The sequence below is a fragment of the Heptranchias perlo genome, chromosome 13 (assembly GCF_035084215.1).
Source record: "Heptranchias perlo isolate sHepPer1 chromosome 13, sHepPer1.hap1, whole genome shotgun sequence".
NCBI lineage: Eukaryota > Metazoa > Chordata > Chondrichthyes > Hexanchiformes > Hexanchidae > Heptranchias > Heptranchias perlo.
In genome coordinates this window covers 2,260,043-2,283,586 of record NC_090337.1, presented here as the reverse complement: position 1 = coordinate 2,283,586, position 23,544 = coordinate 2,260,043, and the positions used below count along the sequence as shown (strand labels likewise).

The window sequence follows — 23,544 nt, the reverse complement described above, 5'->3', positions numbered from 1 at the left end:
ACTGAGGGAGCGCTGCACTGTCGGAGGGGCAGTACTGAGGGAGTGCTGCACTGTCGGAGGGTCAGTACTGAGGGAGCGCTGCACTGTCGGAGGGTCAGTACTGAGGGAGCGCTGCACTGTCGGAGGGTCAGTACTGAGGGAGCGCTGCACTGTCGGAGGGTCAGTACTGAGGGAGCGCTGCACTGTCGGAGGGGCAGTACTGAGGGAGTGCTGCACTGTCGGTGGGGCAGTACTGAGGGAGTGCTGCACTGTCGGAGGGGCAGTACTGAGGGAGTACTGCGCTGTCGGAGGGGCAGTACTGAGGGAGTGCTGCACTGTCGGAGGGTCAGTACTGAGGGAGCGCTGCACTGTCGGAGGGTCAGTACTGAGGGAGCGCTGCACTGTCGGAGGGGCAGTACTGAGGGAGCGCTGCACTGTCGGAGGGGCAGTACTGAGGGAGCGCTGCACTGTCGGAGGGTCAGTACTGAGGGAGCGCTGCACTGTCGGAGGGTCAGTACTGAGGGAGCGCTGCACTGTCGGAGGGTCAGTACTGAGGGAGCGCTGCACTGTCGGAGGGTCAGTACTGAGGGAGCGCTGCGCTGTCGGAGGGTCAGTACTGAGGGAGTACTGCGCTGTCGGAGGGGCAGTACTGAGGGAGTGCTGCACTGTTGGAGGGGCAGTACTGAGGGAGGGCTGCACTGTCGGAGGGTCAGTACTGAGGGGGGTCAGTACTGAGGGAGCGCTGCACTGTCGGAGGGGCAGTACTGAGGGAGTGCTGCACTGTCGGAGGGGCAGTACTGAGGGAGTGCTGCACTGTCGGAGGGTCAGTACTGAGGAAGTGCTGCACTGTCGGAGGGGCAGTACTGAGGGAGTGCTGCACTGTCGGAGGGGCAGTACTGAGGGAGTACTGCGCTGTCGGAGGGTCAGTACTGAGGGAGTACTGCGCTATCGGAGGGTCAGTACTGAGGGAGCGCTGCACTGTCGGAGGGTCAGTACTGAGGGAGTGCTACACTGTCGGTGGGGCAGTACTGAGGGAGCGCTGCACTGTCGGAGGGGCAGTACTGAGGGAGTGCTGCACTGTCGGAGGGTCAGTACTGAGGGAGCGCTGCACTGTCGGAGGGTCAGTACTGAGGGAGTGCTACACTGTCGGTGGGGCAGTACTGAGGGAGTGCTGCACTGTCGGTGGGGCAGTACTGAGGGAGTGCTGCACTGTCGGTGGGGCAGTACTGAGGGAGTGCTGCACTGTCGGTGAGGCCATCTTTAGACAATCCAAGATCCTGTCTTCCTGTTTTTATAATTTTAGGCATAAAATAAATATCCCATGGGACTATTCAAAGAAGAGCAGGGAGTTCTCCCAGTGTAGTGTTCAACATTTATCCCTCAGTTAACACCAGTTAAAGTATTCATCTCCTGTTTGTGGGTCCGTGAATGGGCTGCCACATTTTCCTTCATAACAACAGTTCCACTTCATTCTAATTCACTGCATGTGGAGTTGGTGAGCTGTTTCTGAGACACAATATAAATGCAAGTCTTTCTTGTTTTTGGATTTCAGAGGTCAGGGTTTTTCAATGTTCCCCTATTTTTGATTCTTGCTGACTCAACATAAGAGACGAGGACAATCTCCGCCATTCTTGGTCACTGTCAGTCTGCCCTTCTGGTTTTGTTTTGGACAGTCGGGCTTTTCAATGAGATAGCAAAAAAAAAGGACGAGTATAAGGTGCAACAGGTCAGCTTCCATCTCATGACTTGGAACAGCTGTAAATTCCACATTCCATTCAGATAACATCATGGGAGGAGGCCATTCAGCCCCTCAATCCTGTTCTGCCATTCAATCAGATCATGGCTGACCTGTACCTCAACTCAATAGGCTGAATGGCCTCCTGTGCTATAACCATTCTATGATTCTATTTATGGCCCTCAGTTCTGGTCTCCCCCACAAGTGGAAACACCTTCTCTGCGTCTACCCTATCAAACCCTTTCATAATCTTAAAGACCTCTATCAGGTCACCCCTCAGTCTTCTCTTTTCTAGAGAATAGAGTCCTAGCCTGTTCAATCTTTCTTAATATTTGTACCCTTTCAGTTCTGGTATCATCCTTGTAAATCTTTTTTGAACCTTCTCCAATGCCCCTTGACCCCTCGATCCCCTCACCCAACAAAAATCTATCGATCTCAGTCTTGAAAATTTCAATGGACCCCCAGCATCCACAGCCTTTAGGGGGAGAAAGTTCCAGATTTCATCAACTTTTGTGTGAAAAAGTGCTTGCCCTACATAAACCAATTCAAAACCTGATTCAGACACATCTATCACCAGCAGAACTCGAGTAAAACACTGAGTGAAGTGAACTTGACTCTTAACTGCCTGAGGAATCAAGGAATTTGCCAGACACAAAAGACATATCACTAGTGCTACTTTATCTGACTACATTTACTGTACTATGATAGTACCATCATGGGGTTCACTATCAGCGATTACAGTAAAGGTAAATGATACTAAACAGAATTGAAAACCCTCGGAAACATTGTGAAAAATTATTGTAAGTATCATAATCTCTCAGCATCTGTTGGATTTCACTTAATAACAGAGTAACATTTGATGCCAAAGATTACAGTATACTCATGGAAAAAGTAAGTTCATAGAATCAGACAAGTTTACAGCAGCCCAGAAGGAGGCCACTCTGCCCATCGTGTCTATGCTTGCTAGAGAAATCCAGAACTAATCCCATTGCACTGCTCTCTTCCCATAGATTTGTCTGTTCCTCGGCTTCGAATATTTATTTTCTATTAAAAGAGGTAGTGGTCACTGCCTGGACCACTCCCTGTGGCAAAGCAATCCATGATCTAACAACCCTCTGTGTAAAGAAATGTCTCCTAACAGTCCATATTGCAGCGCGGAAGTGTTAGGCTCCCACATTAAGTCTGTCCCAGTGAACAGAGACCGGAGAGTCAGCTCTGAATACTGGGTTAATGTCAAGAGAAGGTACTTGTGCCTGGTGGGTCTGGGTGGCCCTGCCCCCATCATAAGTGGTAGTTGGGACTCTATAGCCTTGGTTACAGCCCATCCAGGAGAAGGTGGGCTGTAACTCTCCCCCTCATTCTCCCCCTCAACCCCGTACCCTGTAATATATCACCCAGTCTAATCCCACTCTCCCCCTCACTCCCCGTACCTTTTAATATCCCACCCAGTCTAATCCCACTCTCCCCCTCACTCCCCGTACCTTTTAATATCCCACCCAGTCTAATCCCACTCTCCCCCTCACTCCCCGTACCCTTTAATATCCCACCCAGTCTAATCCCATTCTCCCCCTCACTCCCGGTACCCTTTAATATCCCACCCAGTCTAATCCCACTCTCCCCCTCACTCCATGTACCCTGTAATATCCCACCCAGTCTAATCCCACTCTCCCACTCACTCCCCGTACCCTTTAATATCCCACCCAGTCTAATCCCACTCTCCCACTCACTCCCCGTACCCTTTAATATCCCACCCAGTCTAATCCCACTCTCCCCCTCACTCCATGTACCCTGTAATATCCCACCCAGTCTAATCCCATTCTCCATCTCACTCCCCATACCCTTTAATATCCCACCCAGTCTAATCCCACTCTCCCCCTCACTCCCCGTACCCTGTAATATCCCACCCAGTCTAATCCCACTCTCCCCCCTCACTCCCCGTACCCTTTAATATCCCACCCAGTCTAATCCCACTCTCCCCCTCACTCCCCGTACCCTGTAATATCCCACCCAGTCTAATCCCACTCTCCCCCTCACTCCCCATACCCTTTAATATCCCACCCAGTCTAATCCCACTCTCCCCTCACTCCCCGTACCCTTTAATATCCCACCCAGTCTAATCCCACTCTACCCCTCACTCCCCGGAACCTTTTAATATCCCACCCTGTCTAATCCCACTCCCCCCTCACTCCCCATACCCTTTAATATCCCAACCTGTCTAATCCCATTCTCCATCTCACTGCATGTACCCTAGAATATCCCACCCAGTCTAATCCCACTCTCCCCCTCACTCCCCGTACCCTGTAATATCCCACCCAGTCTAATCCCACTCTCCCCCTCACTCCCCGTACCCTGTAATATCCCACCCAGTCTAATCCCACTCTCCCCCTCACTCCCCATACCCTTTAATATCCCACCCAGTCTAATCCCACTCTCCCCTCACTCCCCGTACCCTTTAATATCCCACCCAGTCTAATCCCACTCTACCCCTCACTCCCCGGAACCTTTTAATATCCCACCCTGTCTAATCCCACTCCCCCCTCACTCCCCATACCCTTTAATATCCCAACCTGTCTAATCCCATTCTCCATCTCACTGCATGTACCCTAGAATATCCCACCCAGTCTAATCCCACTCTCCCCCTCACTCCCCGTACCCTGTAATATCCCAACCTGTCTAATCCCATTCTCCATCTCACTCCATGTACCCTAGAATATCCCACCCAGTCTAATCCCACTCTCCCCCTCACTCCATGTAACCTTTAATATCCCACCCAGTCTAATCCCACTCTCCCCCTCACTCCCCGTACCCTTCAATATCCCACCCAGTCTAATCCCACTCTCCCCCTCACTCCACGGACCCTTTAATATCCACCCAGTCTAATCCCACTCTTGTGTTTCCTCCCCATACCCATTAATATCCCACCTCATCTAATCCCACTCTCCTGCTCACTCCCCCTACCCCTTGATATTCCTCTTTTTCACCAACTATCTAATTCCCTTTCAAAACTGTTGGTGAAATCTGCATCAGTCTCACAATTTATTGGTCAGACCACATTTAGAATATTGCAGCTGGTGTTGGGTACGGGAGGATTGAAGACTCAGTGTAATGTTGGTACCTTTGATTGATGGGGATCTCCAGGACTGGAGGCCTTTTCGCTGCTGTTTTTGGGCAGCAGCCAGAAAACATGGAACCTTTTAAAAATGTTGTTCTTAAGATGTGACCATCGCGGGCAACGCTGGCATTTATTGCCCATCCCTATTTGCCCTGAGAAGCTGGTAGTGAGCCTTAGTATCAGGTAGGGAAATTCATAGAATCATCGATTAATACAGCACTGAAGGAGGCCATTCAGCCCATTGTGCCTGTGCCAGCTCTTTGAAAGAGCTATCCAATTACTCCCCTGCTCTTTCCCCATAGCCCTGTAAATTGTATTTATCCAGTTCCCTTTTGAAAGTGCTTCAGAATCTGCTTCCACCGCCCTTTCAGGCAGCGCATTCCAGATCATAACAACTCACTGTGTAATTTTTTTCTCCTCATCTCCCCTCTGATTCTTTTCCCAATCACCTTAAATCTGTGTCCTCTGGTTACCGACCCTTCTGCCACTGGAAACTGTGTCTCCTTGTTTACTCTGTCAAAACCTTTCTTGATTTTGAACTCCTCGATCAAATCTCCCCTTAATCTTCTCTGTTCTAAGGAGATTCTAGGATTCTAACCCAGAGACGAGAGATATCTGCGGCTGGAATTTCTACAGTGGGGAATGGGAGGGTTCTCCCTATCTCCTGACCTGACCCGACCAGATCGAGGGAACTCTCTGGAGAAACTGGCTGTTGACAGCGTTTGTCCAGGATTTCTGTCGATTCTTCCCCGAAGTTACGATGGGAAATGGGGAGAACTGTTCAGAAATTCTCTCGTACTGACAATTTTAAACTCAGTGTTAATAGTAACGATATTTAATGGCTCGTTTACCATTGCAGCAATGCTGAACCCTGCAGGATAGGATGGGCTGGAGGAGTCGATGCTGCTCTTTGTTTAATAGAATCCTTCCTCCCTTATTCCCCACCTCCCCCACCCCGATTCTCTACTCCCCAGGACTTGCTTCGTCTCAGCCTCCACTGAGTTATCAGGAGTGCCATGAGGGGAAGTGTCCTGCCTTTCCTCTGGGGAATGGCCCGGCCTACACAGCGTTCTTCCTCACAGTGTCGCAACGGAGATTGGGAATTGAGGGAGGAAGAGAAAAGCAACTCAACAAGCAGCCCATCACTCGCGGAGCAATGTTATGCGGCATCGTCATGGTGAGCTTAGGTGATGATTCCATCAGCTCGGGGGATTGGGACAATTATAGAGTGAGTGACCAAGCTTCAGAACACAAAACATTCAGCTTCAAAATCTGATATCTTCCTGTTGCTTTGCCCAAGTAATGGCTGATCTTGTACAGAAATTGCAGCTCTGTCCAAATCCATCCTTCCAATCGAGAACCACAGACAAATGTTTTGACATGAGCATTCCTAAATACAGGCATTCATATAAAGAAGTCTTCGTAATGTAAGGGATTACACTCCCCAGTGGTGTTCATGTTAAGGCTGACTGGTTTCCTCTCCACACCTATCCTGATATCATTCCCATATTATACAATATAACATCAACACCACCACCAGCAATCTAATCTAGAACATCTCTCCCCTGGGACAGCATTTCTCAAATAATTAGCTCATTGTTATTACTCTGCCAGCAAAACTCTCTCAGTTCTGCAGCACCTTATATTTATATCCTGTGTAGTGTTTCAAATGGACTTCCGTCTGAAACCTTAGCCTTGTGAACTTCCAAACTCTGAGTTGGACCCAGGCCCACCTCTGTGGATCATCACCGCTTCTGTTGTCTGTCACTCTCTGTCACAACCATTTGCATCCTCACACCAGCCAGGACTACTTGTTGTCCAAGGTTTTCCAGTAAAGATCAGCGGATGGTGAGTGGGATCTTGGGATCATTGTTTTTCACTCTCCAGCTCAGTGGCTGAGGCCAATGGTCACAATCCTAGCTTCACCCTGGTGGAGATTAGGACCTTCTTGGTCTGTATGGCTCAGTAGCACACAACACGGTGAATATACCCACTGATCTATTGTGAACCTGTGCCCACCCTGCCCAGCTGGCACTATCCAGGCAGGAACCAAACAAACAGAGTAAACTTGCATTTACCTTATCACATCCTCAGGACACTCCAAAGCACTGCACAACCAAAGATTACTTTTTGAAGTGCAGTCACTTTTGATATGTAGCTAAACAGAGAAAATAATTTGTACATAGCATGATCCCACAAACAGCAAATGAGATGGATGACCAGTTAATCTGTTTGTTTTTTGGTTGAGGGATAAATATTGGCCAGGACACTGGGAGAACTCCCCTGCTCTTCTTCAAATAGTGGTAGTGGGACCTTTTACATCCACTTGAGGGGGCAGATGGGGCCTCAATTTTAACGTCTCATCCAAAAGGCAGTACCTCCGACAGTGCAGCACTCCCTCAGTACTGCACTAAGAGTGCCAGCCTAGATTTTGTGATCAAGTCTCTGGAGTGGGGCTTAGAACCCTCAACCTTCTGACTCAGAGGCAAAAGTATTACCCACTGAGCCACGGTCAACACAAATATGGAAGTTATTGATTTTGCCTCGGTTATCTGAGTTTGGGGAGAACCTGTCGTTTATGTACTCCCTTGTGAATACTTGGAGGAAGTCATCAGTCAGAATGTTCTATTTAGTGCTTTCCTCAGTTTTAAGACTGTTTGCATCTTTTATGGTTTTCGCCTCTTCTCTAACTGCCCTCTTCCTGCTGCAGTACTGAAAGATTATTTTCCCTGCTGTGTTTAGCCTCAGCTCCAATGCCCTGCTCCAGGTTTCTGATAGTCCCTCTGCTCACCGTTATCTTATATTCATCCTGGTGCACTCGTCTCCTCTCTCCCTGTAGGACTTGCAGAGATTGTTTTTCCTCTTTATTTCAGTTTTAAGTTGTTTGTTAATCCATTTAGGGTCACATTTCCTTAGAGTGAGTTTTATAACTTTTAGGAATGTATTTATCCAGCATGCTCAGCATTACTCCTTTAAAGGTGTCCCACTTGGCCTTTGCTGTAGTGTTGTTGAACAGCCTATCTCTATTGATGTGCTTTGGTTATTCCCTCATTTCTTTGAATTGAACACTTCAAAATTATACGTCTGATTTCTGGGCCATGATTTAACATGGCCGCAGGAAGTAAGTGGGTGGGTGGATTTGTGCGTGGGGAGCCCGGAGGCAAAGTGAGTGCGTGTAAATCTGCGATCGTATCTCGACTGCAGGCAATTATCTTTCCTTCTGGGTTTCGTGTCTCCAAGCTGTGCAGTGGGCCTGCTGCGCACCCACATTACATGATTTAAAACCCACGATTTAAAGGGCCAGTCCAAGAATGGATTTTGAAGGAGAATGGCGAAATGGAGTCCAGGAGAGTAAAGGCTGCCCCTAGATTTAATGATAATTTAATGAACTGCTGGCTGCAGTGAGAGCCAGGAGGGAGGTAATGTTTCCAATGGATGGCAGGAAGAAACCTGGCTCTGTGACCAACAATGCTTAGCTGGAGGTGGTGGAAGAGGTGAGCAGCAGGGGCACAGTGCCCAGGTCTCGGGTTCAGTGCAGGAAGCGTTTTAATGACCTAACCAGGCCATGGAAATAAGTCGGACCGTCGTACGCCTATCCGTCGGAGATGGAGAGACTGGGAACCCGCAGATGGCTGGTGACAGAACTTTAACATCTTTCACACACACGATGAACTGATTTTATCAATGATGTAACTGTGCTAGGCCTCAGTATGGTCATTGGAAAGATTGTCACTTTTGCGTTGAATCATTAATATCACTTTCTGTTGTCTTCCAGGGCCTTCACGTCTTCACGTGTAATCAGCAGAAATGGAAGAAAGTGATTCCTCAGAGGAGCTCATTCCTTCTGAGGATGCACCGTCACAGGACGTCCAGACCTGCACCAGCGCTGATACTCGCACTCCGGTGCGTCCTGTTGGGCAGATAGTCGGGTTGTCACCTGGTGATTCACCACTCACAAGTGAGCACGAGCAGACACTGGTGGCAGGGCCAGCTGTGGAGAGTCCGCGTCGGTGGGAGCTCTCTTCTCCAGACTCTGCTCAGCTGGACCCAGGTGCTAAACCCTGGGGACCATTGTTGAGATTGAGAATTGTAAGGAATCTTACAACACCAGGTTATAGTCCAACAAATTTATTTTAAAATCACAAGCTTTCGGAGATTATCCCCTTCATCTGACGAAGGGGATAATCTCCGAAAGCTTGTGATTTTAAAATAAATTTGTTGGACTATAACCTGGTGTGGTAAGATTCTTTACATTTGTCCACCCCAGTCCATCACCGGCATCTCCACATCGAGATTGAGAATGATCAAGGTACAGATGCACCTTTGCGAGATACTGGAACAGGTGCCACACGCACTCTCCATAATAGAGGATGAGGATGGAGGAGTCCAACTCAATCGCTGGTGGATTGGTGTCGCAGGTAAGTGTGAGAATGTCCACGATGGAGAGAGTGGCAGGCCTCCAATGAGCTTCAAGCACGGCTCTCAAATGAGTCCATTCAGGCCATGAGAACGGCCGTGCGGACGCTGGATGCCAACATGTCTGTCGCCTTAGGCAGGCATTCAGATACTTTGGCCGTGGCCTTACAATATGGCACACCTGCTCACCAGCCTGCTGGCCCTGGCCCAGGACTCAAAGTCCTCCCACCTCTCACCCGCTGCCCCCCTCTCAACCAGTACCCACAATGCTGCCTCCTCTCCTGATGGCCGAGTCTGCCCCTGCACAGGTGCAGGCGAAGCAGTCTTTGGCGGGGCCCTCATGGGCTCCAAAACCCAGAGGTCATAGGCCGAAAGCATCTCAGCAGACAGGGCAGGGACCTGAGCAACCTGCCAATACCTCTGCTGCAGCCACAGGGGACGTACCACGTAGAAGCAGTAAGAAGAGGAAAGCTAAGCAATTGTAATTCACCAAGGGTACGTACAAGGGTGTTTGACGAGCTGTCATGTTGTTCATTTGTATATTTTTTTGTTATGGCACGTTAAATTTAATCATTCTCACCACCACTGCCACCTCTTGCCCATTATTGAGTCCCTTTTGTGAATTTGCCCTTTCATGTGCTTCGTCATGAATGCCAAGTCATGGTGCCACCCATTGGGCGCGTGTACAATGGATGTATTTGTGGTTGAAGGACTGGTTTGTGCAAACGGAGGGGGGCGGTTGGTGGTGGCGGTTGTTCCAGGCAGCCTGAGTATTTCAAAGTCTTCACTTTGGAGATCTCATTATGAGAACCTGTTAGAGATGAGGGAATCTCCGGCATCACAGGCAGCAATGTGCGCAGCTGCCATGGCGATGGGTTCCACATCTGCATTTCCCTCCTCCTCAGATGTACTGTGAATAGATCCATTGCACCCCCCCAACCCATCCTGATCCGGTCAGTTTGAGGGGCTCCAAAATATCAGTTCATTTGTCTGAACACAAGAATTCTCAGTCTCAACAAAGAAATCTCAGTCTAAACACAAAGAGCTCCCGGCCAAAGGTTTCCCTGAGAGAACTGAGTGCCCAGCTGAATACCTCCCCTTTTATTGAGATGTGTCAATCACTGGTTTAAAGGCCAAATGAGTTTCGGCTGCAACTTGCCTCCGTTTCAATGGTGTAGAAACATATAGAAACACAGTAAATAGGAGCAGGAGTAGGCCATTCGGCCCTTCGAGCCTGCTCCATCATTCAATATTATCATGACTGATCCTCTATCTCAATACCATATTCCCGCTCTCTCCCCATACCCCTTGATGCTTTTTGTGTCTAGCAATCTATCGAGCTCCTTCTTAAATATTTTCAGTGACTTGGCCTCCACAGCCTTCTGCGGTAGAGAATTCCACAGGTTCACCACCCTCTGAGTGAAGAAATTTCTCCTCATCTCAGTCCTAAATGTCCTACCCCGTATCCTGAGACTGTGACCCCTCGTTCTGGACCTCTCAGCCAGGGGAAACATCCTCCCTGCATCCAGTCTGTCTCGCCCTGTCAGAATTTTATACGTTTCAATGAGATCCCCTCTCATTCTTCTAAACTCGAGTGAATACAGGCCGAGTCGACCCAATCTCTCCTCATACGACAGTCCTGTCATCCCAGGAATCAGTCTGGTGAACCTTCGCTGCACTCCCTCCATGGCAAGTATATTCTTTCTTAGGTACGGAGACCAAAACTGCACACAATACTCCAGGTGTGGACTCACCAAGGCCCTGTATAACTGCAGTAAGACATCCTTGCTCCTGTACTCAAATCCTCTTGCAATGAAGGCCAACATACCATTTGCCTTCCTAACTGCTTGCTGCACCTGCATGTTTGCTTTCAGTGACTGGTGTACAAGGACACCCAGGTCCCTTTGTACATCAACATTTCCCAATCTATCACCATTTAAATAATACTCTGCCTTTCTGTTTTTCCTTCCGAAGTGGATAACTTCACATTTATCCACATTATACTGCATCTGCCATGTATTTGCCCAATCACTCAACTTGTCTAAATCACCTTGAAGCCTCTTTGCATCCTCCTCACAACTCACAATCCCACCTAGTTTTGTGTCATCAGCAAACTTGGAAATATTACATTTAGTTCCCTCATCCAAATCATTGATATATATTTTGAATAGCTGGGGCCCAAGCACTGATCCCTGCGGTACCCCACTAGTCACTGCCTGCCACCCCGAAAAAGACCCGTTTATTCCTACTCTCTGTTTCCTGTCTGTTAACCAATTTTCAATCCATGCCAGTATATTCCCCCCAATCCCATGTGCTTTAATTTTGCACACTAACCTCTTATGTGGGACTTTATCAAAGGCCTTCTGAAAATCCAAATAAACCACATCCACTGGTTCTCCCTTATCTATTCTACCAGTTACAGCCTCAAAAAACTCCAGAAGGTTTGTCAAACATGATTTCCCTTTCATAAATCCATGTTGACTGTATTTCAGAAGCCACAGGAGACCCGTTCAGGAGATGTTAAAACCGTTCATGTTGCAGAATCCACAAAACATTAAGGACCTGAACTGGCCCTTTAAATATCGGCCCGGCGGCTTTAAGTGGGGGTGGGACTTCCGGGTGTCCGTTGTGTGCGCATCATAATGCGCCTGGGTCAAACCTGGGTCAAACCTGGAAGTGGGCGGGTTGGAGCCGGGATCTGATCCCGCTCCAAAAATCTCCTACTTTAACATAGAGTCTGCAGCAGACCGGAAAATCAGCACCGATATCTCCTTTTGCCTGGAGAGAGGAGACACGAGTCCTTATTGTCCGATCGAAAGGGACAGGAGATGTTCAACTTCATCAACACACGTGCAGTTCCAGAAAAATTTCGAGTGTGTTTAATTCCGGGAACTCTGTGCAGCTCACCACTAAGTGATAAATCACCCAACACTCTGATTTATGTGGGCCAGCAAAATTACCAGACACATCCGGAGATTAAACACAGAACCGAATCCCCGACCACTGAGTAATTACAAGAGCACAAGCCAGTTCCCAGCTGCCAGTCCTCTGACCCTAGACCCCAGTCCCCAGACCCAGACCCCAGTCCCCGGACCCCAGTCCCAGACCCCAGTCCCCAGACCCAGACCCCAGTCCCACACCCCAGTCCCTGGACCCCAGTCCCAGACCCCAGTCCCCGGACCCCAGGCCCAGTCCCCAGACCCAGATCCCAGTCCCCGGACCCCAGGCCCAGTCCCCAGTCCCCGGACCCCAGTCCCTGGACCCCAGACCCAGGCCCAGTCCCTTGTGCCCAGTCCCCAGACCCCAGTCCCTTGTGCCCAGTCCCCAGACCCCAATCTCCAGACCCCAGGCCCAGTCCCCATATCCCAGACCCCAGCCCCCTGCCCCCTGTCCCCACTCCCCTGTCCCCTGTTCCCAGCCCTGGCTTCACGTTAAACATGAATCAAACACTGGTTACCAGGTGCGCTGACACCAACAGGACAACCTCGTCCAGCTTGAATTCATCTTTTGCCAACTGCTCGATCTGCTTTTCACCTGAAATCCTAACCTGATGTTTGCAAAATTTACAATGGCCATAGGCAAGAAAACTGAAATTAATTAAAATCTCTCTCAGTACATGTGGTGTCGGCGGGTTGGAGCCAGCTTCCGAACCCGAACAGGATTTGCGGGATTTCCGAAGCCTCCCCATCCCTAAAACACCCACATTTGCCTCCTAAAATCACCCCCATCCATCATCACAGCGCACGGCATTCCCACACCAACTGGAAATTGAACAAACTCTTTGGCCCCGATATTAGCGGGGAGGAGGGTTAGGGTTAGGGTTAGGGGGGCCGAGGGGGGCCGATTGGGCGGGTGGGTAACCCGCCCAATAAAATCTGTCCGTTCCCCACGCTATCGCGAGTAAATTGGAGCCACTTAACGTGGCTTCCGGGTTTGGCGTCAGAAACCTGCGCAGCGGGCGGACTGCGCACCCGCATCACAGGCTGTCAGCTGGAGGAGCCCTATTTAAAGGGGCAGTCCTCCAATGGCTGCTCCTGAAACAAACACCCAAATAGCACAATGGAGCAGCCCAGGGGAAAGGCTGCTCCGAGATTCAGTGATACCTCACTCCAGGTCCTACTGGATGGGGTGAGGAGGAGGAGGGATGTCTTTTACCCGGTGTCTCTGCCACCAAGAAGGCCTGGCGGGTGGTGGCAGAGGAGGTCACCAGCAGCAGCAATATCTCCCGCACCTGGATCCAGTGCAGGAAGCGCTTCAATGACCTAACTAGGTCAGCCAAAGTGAGTACACTTACTCATTCTCCTACACTCCGTCTTCCTCATCACCACTCCCCCCCACAACTCATTCTGCACTGCCAACGCTCCTCTATCACATCACTCCCCACACCCACTCAAAGCTCATCCTCAACTTGCCTGCACTTCCTCACCTCCCCAGTACTCATCCCACCACTACCACTCAACCCAATCCTCATACAATGTCATGGCTCTGTCTCATACTCACCCTCTGATGCATCTCTTTCACGGTCAGCCTCACCCAAACAAATGCATTCATCAGTCGGCCACGTCACCATCCCTCACTCACGCGTCTGTACTTTCTCCCCTTATAGAAGAGAGCCCAGAATGCATGGGTGAGGGCGAGGACCGGAGGGGGGCCACAATAGATAGTCGTCCTCACAGACCTGGAGCAGGAGGCGCTGGAGCTGAGCCGCACCCTCGAGTGCCTGTCCATCGGGGACGCCGAGACTGGCACCCGACAAACATCTGGTGACAGAACCTTAACATTCAGCACACACAATATGAATTGATGTTAACATGCCTTGCCATCTTCAGCACCTCAACATCTGTGATTATGCTTAATATTGTCTTCTGTTCTCTTACAGGGCCTTCAGCGACTGCCGTGACGGCGGAGAGTGATTCCTCAGAGGACCTGCCGGCCTCTGAGGGGGCATTGTCACATCTGAGCGAGCCATCCACCAGCGCAGACATTCACACCTCGGTGGGCCCCAGTCCGCAGTTAGTTAGGTTGGCACCTGGTGAGTTATCACACAGATGTGAGCACAAGCAGACACTGGTGGCAGGGGCAGCTGCGGAGAGTCCGCATCGGTGGGAGCACTCCTCTCCGGGCTCTGCTCAGCTGGACACAGATGCTGAACCCTGGGGTCCATCCTTTAAAAGGGGAATGATCGAGGGGCAGCAGCACATTTGCGAGGTGCTGGAACAGGTGCCACACGCACTCTCCACAATCGCCCAGAGGATGGAGGAGTCCAACTCCTGCGTGACTGGAATGGTGGCACAGGTAAGGGAGGGAATCTCTGAGATCCTGTCACAGGGACGTGAGGGCATCTCTGAGATAGTGTCGTGGGTAAGTGTGGGAATGTCTGCGATGGAGGGAAGGCTAGCCTTCATGGAGCTTCAAGCACGGCTCAACAATGAGGCCATTGAGGCCCTGACAACGGCCCTTCAGACTCAGGGTGAGCAACATTTTGCCACCTTAAACAGGCAGGCAGATACTCTGGCACTGGCCTTACAAGGCTTCACACATGTTCTCCAAACTGTCATCCAGCAGAATGTAGGAGTGATGTGGGCCTGGCCCAGGGGAGGGATGATGGTGAAAGGGGACAGGGAAGTGGGGACGCCACTCAAAGTGCCCCACGTCTCAACCGTTTCCCCCCTCTCAACCAGTACCCGCAATGCTGCCTCCTCTCCAGGTGGCCGAGTCTGCCCCTGCACAGGTGCAGGTGGAGCAGTCTTTGGAGGGGCCCTCACGGGCATCAAAAATCAGAGGGCGTCGGCCCAAAGCATCTAATTGGTCAGGGCATGAACAAGAGCAACCTGCCACCACCTCTGCTGCAGCCACAGGGGAAGCACCACGTGGGAGTAGTCGGAAGCGAAAGGCGAAGGTTTTGTAAGCACGAAGGGGATGCACAAGGGTGTTTGACGGTTGGTCATGTTATTTACTTATATTTGTTTTTTGTTAAACGCACATTAAGTATTATTATTGTCACCATTGACCAGAAACTTAACTGGACCAGCAACATAAATACTGTGGCTACAAGAGCAGGCCAGAGGCTGGGTATTCTGTGGTGAGTGACTCACCTCCTGACTCCCCAAAGCCTTTCCACCATCTACAAGGCACAAGTCAGGAGTGTGATGGAATACTCTCCACTTGCCTGGATGAGTGCAGCTCCAACAACACTCAAGAAGCGCGACACCATCCAGGACAAAGCAGCCCGCTTGATTGTCACCCCATCCATCACCCAAAACATTCACTCCCTTCACCACCGGCGCACCGTGGCTGCAGTGTGAACCATCCACAGGATGCACTGCAGCAACTCGCCAAGGCTTCTTCGACAGCACCTCCCAAACCCACGACCTCTACCATCTAGAAGGACAAGGGCAGCAGGCGCATGGGAACAACACCACCTGCACGTTCCCCTCCAAGTCACACACCATCCCGACTTGGAAATATATCGCCGTTCCTTCATCGTCGCTGGGTCAAAATCCTGGAACTCCCTTCCTAACAGCACTGTGGGAGAACCTTCACCTCACGGACTGCAGCGGTTCAAGAAGGCGGCTCACCACCACCTTCTCAAGGGCAATTAGGGATGGGCAATAAATGCCGGCCTCGCCAGCAGTGCCCACATCCCATGAACTAATTAAAAAAATAGGTGGGTAGGAAGGATTATGTGGGCCAGGAGGCGCATTCATGTGTAGGACCCATATTTGTAGATTGTAAGCAGACTGCCCGCTGCTTTCATCTGTTGCCCACCACACTCCAAAATCACAGTGGGCCAGACACGGGAATGAGGCAGGAAGTGCTGCGCCCTGATTATCCGTTCCCGCCTGAAGACGGACGAAAGTTACCCACACTGCCCTGTTCCCGGGAGAGGAAGGACAGACTTTGCTGAATAGTCTCTTGGTGTAGATACTGAAAATGATCGATGGTTACATTTACCTACATTATGACAGTGATTACACTTCAAAATTACTTCATTGACTGTACAGTGCTTTGGGATGTCCTGAGGCACTATATAAATGCAAGTTCTTTAACTTCTTTCTGACTCTTTGGCAGCATTTGCCCTGCTGACAGATCTGCTGTGTATTTCTAGCTTTGATTTTGTATATTTTGTTTATCACTATTAAAGAGGTAGAGCACTAAATTGGGCCGTGTAACGCCCGTTGTTTCGGCGCTACACGGCCTCTCCGACATCCAAGATGGCATCTTGGATGCGCACGCACGTTTCCTGCGTGACGCGTGCCGGACGCCATCTTGGTATGGGACTTAGCACAGGCGCAGATAACGAACTCCGGAATCATGTCAAGTAGGGAGAAAATGGCTTCAATCAGTGTGCAACGCTGATTTAAAGTGATAGGTCCCAAAATGGTGTCTAACGCTCAACCCAACACACAGTTTTAACCCCGACCATCTGAACGTGTCTGAGAGGGACTGGAGGACCCCCCACCAGCGCTATTTAAAGGGACCATGCAGGATTTACAGGTTAGTGGCTGGATTATTGCTTCTGACTGCCGAGACATTTGTAACTGTTTTTGGAGGTCTCCTAGACTTCAACACTAGGAAACGGGGATATAGCCGAACATTTAGAGCCAGGATGTGCAGGAGTGAAGTGGGAAATGCTTCTACACGCAAAGGGAGGGAGAAGTTTGGAACGCTCTTCTACGGACGGCAGTTGATGTTAGCTCACTTGTGAAAGTTAAATCTGAGATTGATAGATTTCTGTGAACCAAGGGTATTAAGGGTTATGGGGCTAAGACGGGTATATGGAGTTAGGTCACAGGTCCACCATGATCTCATTGAATGGCGGAACAGGCTCGAGGGGCTAAATGCCACTGCCACTTGCTGCCTCCTGATATGTGCTACCTTCTCCTGCAAGAAAGCGGGCCGTATGCCTGGGTGATGTGGCTGTCATGGTTGAATAGCTGCCAGTGCGTGTGTGGCCTGTGAGTTGTGGGTGGGCGGCTTGAAACAGTGGTAATGCATAAGGGTGAGAGGAAGCATCTGATTAGAAGAGTTGAGTTCTGATGGAAAGAGTGTATTGGGATGGAGGAGACGCAACTTGACAGTTGACCTCACTCACCTTGACCACTCATGTCAAAGCATTGAACTTTTTCCTGCACTGCATCCATGTTCATGATGCTGTGAGCCTGGCATTGACTTCGTCCCCCGCTGCCTCCCACTGCCTTTTGGATATATGTTCCCCCCCCCACTGCGGATATAGGATGCCCCTCCTTTTGTCCACCTCTTGCACCAAGGCCTCGAGTGCATCAGCAGAGAACCTTGGTGCACGGACTCTCACAGGCCTGGTACCAACTCAGATCGGCAGATTGGTGAGGTCTGGCGTGCTGATTGGAGGATGTGGGATTTAGTAGTTCACAACCTTTATTCAATGTTTTAACATAACTCATCAGTGTGTAAACACAGGGATGGGACCTGCATCTGTGTTTTATGTGTGTGATGTCTGATCTCTGTTCAGACTCTGTGCAGACAGTAGATTGTTATTTTCAGCAAATAACAGGTACCAGACAGCTTTAAGAGATTTCTAAGAAACATCCTCCCTTTAAGAAATTGCCCCCCCCCCCTGCTAGTAGAAAGTGTGAATTGCATTGATTCCACGTGCAAGGCCTGGCATGGAACGCTGATCGCAGGTAAGTCCTCGGGTGGGTCTAAACTCGCGTCCTGCCTGTGCCGGGGTCATTGGGCGCGGGGTTATAGTTCATCACGCTACCCGCTTCCAAAAACGGTCCCGATCGAATTTTTCCCCCATAGTTTGTAAATTGATATATACATGGGAACCACAATTAGAGAGTGTTTTGGGCCCCACTATTGAAAGGACATTAAAACCAGAGAGACCGCACAGCATAGATTCACCAGGACGATGCCAGGGATGAGACGTTATGGGGAGAGACTTGGGGATTATTCCTGCCGGATCTATCAGGGCTAAGAGAAGATTTCATAGAGTTTTTTTTAAATTACTAATGGTCTTGATAGAGCGAATAGGGAAAGACTCCTCTAGTTTGGGAATCATTGACAAGATGTGATTAATTTAAAATTGACATTAAGACAGTGAGGAGAGAGGTTAGAAATGTCTTTACACAAAGGGCAGAGACCAATGCATCTTTTAAGGATGAACTGATAAATATTTCAATCAGATAAAGATACCGGGCTACTGGGAGAGAGCGGGGCAGTGGGATTAGCTTTGGATTAACAAAGAGCCAGCACAGACACAATGGGCTGAATGGCCTCAGTCTATTCTGGAAACTTAGGGTTGACAACTTTGGCTCAGTGATAGCAAACTGCCCTCGGAGTCAAAAGGTTGTGTGTGCACTTCGCACTCCAGACTTGAGCACAAAACCTAGTGTAGTACTACACTCCCAGTGTAGTACTGAGGGAGCGCTGCACTGTCGGAGGGTCAGTACTGAGGGAGTGCTGCACTGTCGGAGGGTCAGTACTGAGGGAGTGCTGCACTGTCGGAGGGTCAGTACTGGGGGAGTGCTGCACTGTCAGAGGGTCAGTACTGAGGGAGCGCTGCACTGTCAGAGGGTCAGTACTGGGGGAGTGCTGCACTGTCAGAGGGTCAGTACTGGGGGAGTGCTGCACTGTCAAGCCTGTTCCTTATGGATAGAGATTCACAAACGACAACTGCCCGTAGTTCAGTGTGAATCAGCAGTACACGGCCACTCTCACTCAGTAACTGCACAGGACGTCTGGTGTGAGAAATAGTGGCATCGTAACCAATGCAGGAAGTTGTGGCTTTTCAGAGGTTGGGTGTCATATCAGGCTGACTCAAAAACTCTGCCCCCGTATCCAAACTCGCACCAAGTCCCGTTCACCCATCACCCCCCGTGCTCACTGACCTACATTGGCTCCCGATCCGGCAAATCTCAATTTTAAAATTCTCATCCACATTTTCAAATCCCTCCATGGCCTCGCCCCCTCCCTATCTCTCTAACCTCCTCCAGCCCTACAGCCCTCCGAGATCTCTGCACTCCTCCAATTCTGGCCTCTTGCGCATCCCCGATTTTAATCGCTCCACCATTCGTGGCCGTGCCTTCAGCTGCCTGGGCCCTAAGCTCTGGAATTCCCTCCCTAAACCTCTCCGCCTCTTTCTCTCCTTCTTTAAGATGCTCCTTAAAACCTCCCTCTTTGACCAAGCTTTTGGTCACCTGTCCTAATATCTCCTTGTGTGGCGCAGTGTCAATTTTTGTTTGATAATCGCTCCTGTGAAGCACCTTGGGATGTTTCACTATGTTAAAGGCACTGTATAAATGGGAGTTGTTGTTCTTATTTCACTCTGCACCTGACTTGTGTTGTACCTACCCGGGAGTGTCGAACATTACTAGTTGCCAAAGACATATGCTCACCTGAGGGGGAGCAATGCAAAGAGGGTGAACTGAGTGCCTGGGGTTTCTCCTGGTTGGCGAGGATTCGACAGAAAGCCCATAACACTGGGATACAGCACTGGTGGGCACAGGTCTGTCACTGTATAATACTGGAGTACAGTACTGGTGGGTACAGGTCTGTCACTGTATAACACTGGGGTACAGTACTGGTGGGCACAGGTCTGTCACTGTATAACACTGGGTACAGTACTGGTGGGTACAGGTCTGTCACTGTATAACACTGGGGTACAGTACTGGTGGGTACAGGTCTGTCACTGTTTAACACTGGGGTACAGTACTGGTGGGTACAGGTCTGTCGCTGTATAACACTGGGGTACAGTACTGGTGGGTACAGGTCTGTCACTGTATGATACTGGAGTACAGTACTGGTGGGTACAGGTCTGTCACTGTATAACACTGGGGTACAGTACTGGTGGGTACAGGTCTGTCACTGTATAACACTGGGGTACAGTACTGGTGGGTACAGGTCTGTCACTGTATAACACTGGGTACAGTACTGGTGGGTACAGGTCTGTCACTGTATAACACTGGGGTACAGTACTGGTGGGTACAGGTCTGTCACTGTTTAACACTGGGGTACAGTACTGGTGGGTACAGGTCTGTCGCTGTATAACACTGGGGTACAGTACTGGTGGGTACAGGTCTGTCACTGTATGATACTGGAGTACAGTACTGGTGGGTACAGGTCTGTCACTGTATAACACTGGGGTACAGTACTGGTGGGTACAGGTCTGTCACTGTATAACACTGGGGTACAGTACTGGTGGGTACAGGTCTGTCACTGTATAACACTGGGGTACAGTGCTGGTGGGTACAGGTCTGTCACTGTATAAGAACATAAGAACATAAGAAATAGGAGCAGGAGTAGGCCAATCGGCCCCTCGAGCCTGCTCCGCCATTCAATAAGATCATGGCTGATCTGATCCTAACCTCAAATCGAAATTCATGTCCAATTTCCTGCCCACTCCCCATAACCCCTAATTCCCTTTACTTCTAGGAAACTGTCTATTTCTGTTTTAAATTTATTTAATGATGTAGCTTCCACAGCTTCCTGGGACAGCAAATTCCATAGACCTACCACCCTCTGAGTGAAGAAGTTTCTCCTCATCTCAGTTTTGAAAGAGCAGCCCCTTATTCTAAGATTATGCCCCCTAGTTCTAGTTTCACCCATCCTTGGGAACATCCTCACCGCATCCACCCGATCAAGCCCCTTCACAATCTTATATGTTTCAATAAGATCGCCTCTTATTCTTCTGAACTCCAATGAGTAGAGTCCCAATCTACTCAACCTCTCCTCATATGTCTACCCCCTCATCCCCGGGATTAACCGAGTGAACCTTCTTTGTACTGCCTCGAGAGCAAGTATGTCTTTTCTTAAGTATGGACACCAAAACTGTATGCAGTATTCCAGGTGCGGTCTCACCAATACCTTATATAACTGCAGCAATACCTCCCTGTTTTTATATTCTATCCCCCTAGCAATAAAAGCCAACATTCCGTTGGCCTTCTTGATCACCTGTATAACACTGGGGTACAGTACTGGTGGGTACAGGTCTGTCACTGTATAACACTGGGGTACAGTACTGGTGGGTACAGGTCTGTAACTGTATAACACTGGGGTACAGTACTGGTGGGTCCAGGTCTGTCACTGTATAACACTGGGGTACAGTACTGGTGGGTCCAGGTCTGTCACTGTATAACACTGGGGTACAGTACTGGTGGGTACAGGTCTGTCACTGTATAACACTGGGGTACAGTACTGGTGGGTACAGGTCTGTCACTGTATAACACTGGGGTACAGTACTGGTGGGTACAGGTCTGTCACTGTATAACACTGGGGTACAGTACTGGTGGGTACAGGTCTGTCACTGTATAACACTGGGGTACAGTACTGGTGGGTACAGGTCTGTCACTGTATAACACTGGGGTACAGTACTGGTGGGTACAGGTCTGTCACTGTATAACACTGGGGTACGGCACTGATGTCACTGGGAGTGGGAACAATTTCAGGTGGTGAGTTAAGAGCCTCGTACAAGTATATCACACATAGTGTATTACTTTAAGGGTGTTTTTTCTCTAGCGCATTGCTATGGATACACTAAATACAGCCAGGGACAACACTGCATGAAATAATAAATCACAAGTTTATGGCTAGGCTGTTTATTAACATTGCTTAACTCTTGTAATGTGTTCCTGCCTCGGACCAGTGTGTTGTCAGTGAGTATAATAGTGGCAGTCAGCTCCTGCATGTGTACTGTGTGATCTGAAAGGATTCAGTGCTCACTTTGTCTGTAGTTTTAACGGTTGTTTATTAGCCAAGGTACAGGCTGAACTAAGACTTTGACACATGATTCTTAGAATCTCAATAAGTTTAATTATAATTCAAATCTGAATGAAGAAACAATTACAAGACAAGAAAGGATAGTTTGATGATGAAATGCACAGACAGGCCAAAGGTGCAACCAGACTAGAACCCGACAGAGCCACGGGCCAGTGAATACCCCAGCTTGTTCTGATTGTTGATCAGAGACATGATCCCAACATATGTATCGATGAGGATTGGACGATCCAATATAAGCACCCCATTGGCCCTGCCAGGAACTGGATCCATTTGATAGGCTTTTTGGACGGCCCAAGCAAGCTGTGCTTTGAAGTTTTCAAGCTGTGAAAAAAAGGGGGTTTGGGGAAAGAGAACGAGTCTGTGAGATCAGTACTCCAAGAAAAGCACATAAACCAAGAACATGGCATGTACAAGGTTCTACTGAACATCGTACTTACAAGGTACGTCTATACACTCGGAACACCACACATACAAACTCCTACTACATGCTACCACACTGTGCTAACTCCTATTGTCTACCAACACCAAGTTCCACTGTACATTAAGAATGCCATATGTACAAAGCTGTACGATACATCGAGAACACATCTCCAGGGTTCTACACCGTACGTACACTGTGTGAAACTGGACTAGCAGGAGGTGCTGGCCAGAAATCGCCAGCTCACAGGGCCTGATTTTCTATCCATTTAAATCCAACAGTTTCCAGCCTCCTGCAATTTCCCATCAGAGGGATCTCACCAAACACACATTTCAAAACCATTGTCACCAATCCAGCCCAGTTTGATTCTTACACCAACTTCCTCACTGCAACCAGGGGGCGGATTTTCACTTACGTTGCTGGGTGAAAACCGTCGGCCCCTCGTTCACACCCCTGCTCATTTCAAACCCCCCCCACCCCTCCCGGTTCACATCCCCCGATTCAACCCCCCCCCAATTCACCACCCCGATTCACACCCCCCCGATTCACACCCCCCAATTCACCACCCCCGATTCACCCCCCCCCAATTCACCACCCACCCTGAACCCCCCAATTCACCCCCCGATTCGCACCCCCCCAGTTCACCCCCCCCTGATTCGCACCACCCCCTGAACCCCCCCAATTCACACCCCCCGATTCACCCCCCCAATTCACATCCCCCCCGATTCACACACCCCCCGATTCACCACCCCCCTGAACACCCCAATTCACACACCCCCGATTCACACCCCCCAATTCACCACCCCGATTCACACATCCCTGATTCACCCCCCCCAATTCACCCCCCCGATTCACCACCCCCCGATTCACCCCCCCGATTCACACACCCCTGATTCACACCCCCCGATTCACACACCCCTGATTCACCCCCCCGATTCGCACCCCCCCCGATTCACCCCCCCCAATTCTCCCCCCGATTCACCACCCCCCTGAAACCCCCCCGATTCACACCCCCCCGATTCACACCCCCCCGATTCACATCCCCCCCGATTCACCCCCCACTATTCACACCATCCTGATTCAACTCCCCCGATTCACCCCCCCCCCGATTCAACCCCCTGAATC

At 49.9% G+C, this 23,544-nt stretch overlaps 1 protein-coding gene across 2 annotated transcripts in view; it reads right to left on the bottom strand.

Annotated features, from left to right (window-relative positions):
• Positions 1-22,011: 22,011 nt before the first annotated feature.
• The window catches only part of LOC137331211 (tumor protein p63-regulated gene 1-like protein), a 115,915-nt gene continuing 114,382 nt past the window's right edge, over positions 22,012-23,544 (bottom strand). For both annotated transcript variants that reach the window (XM_067994839.1, XM_067994838.1), the window contains one exon: positions 22,012-22,322. In XM_067994839.1, the coding sequence (XP_067850940.1) occupies positions 22,128-22,322 (195 nt within the window). In that variant the 3' untranslated portion in view covers positions 22,012-22,127. The remainder of the gene's footprint in view (positions 22,323-23,544) is intronic.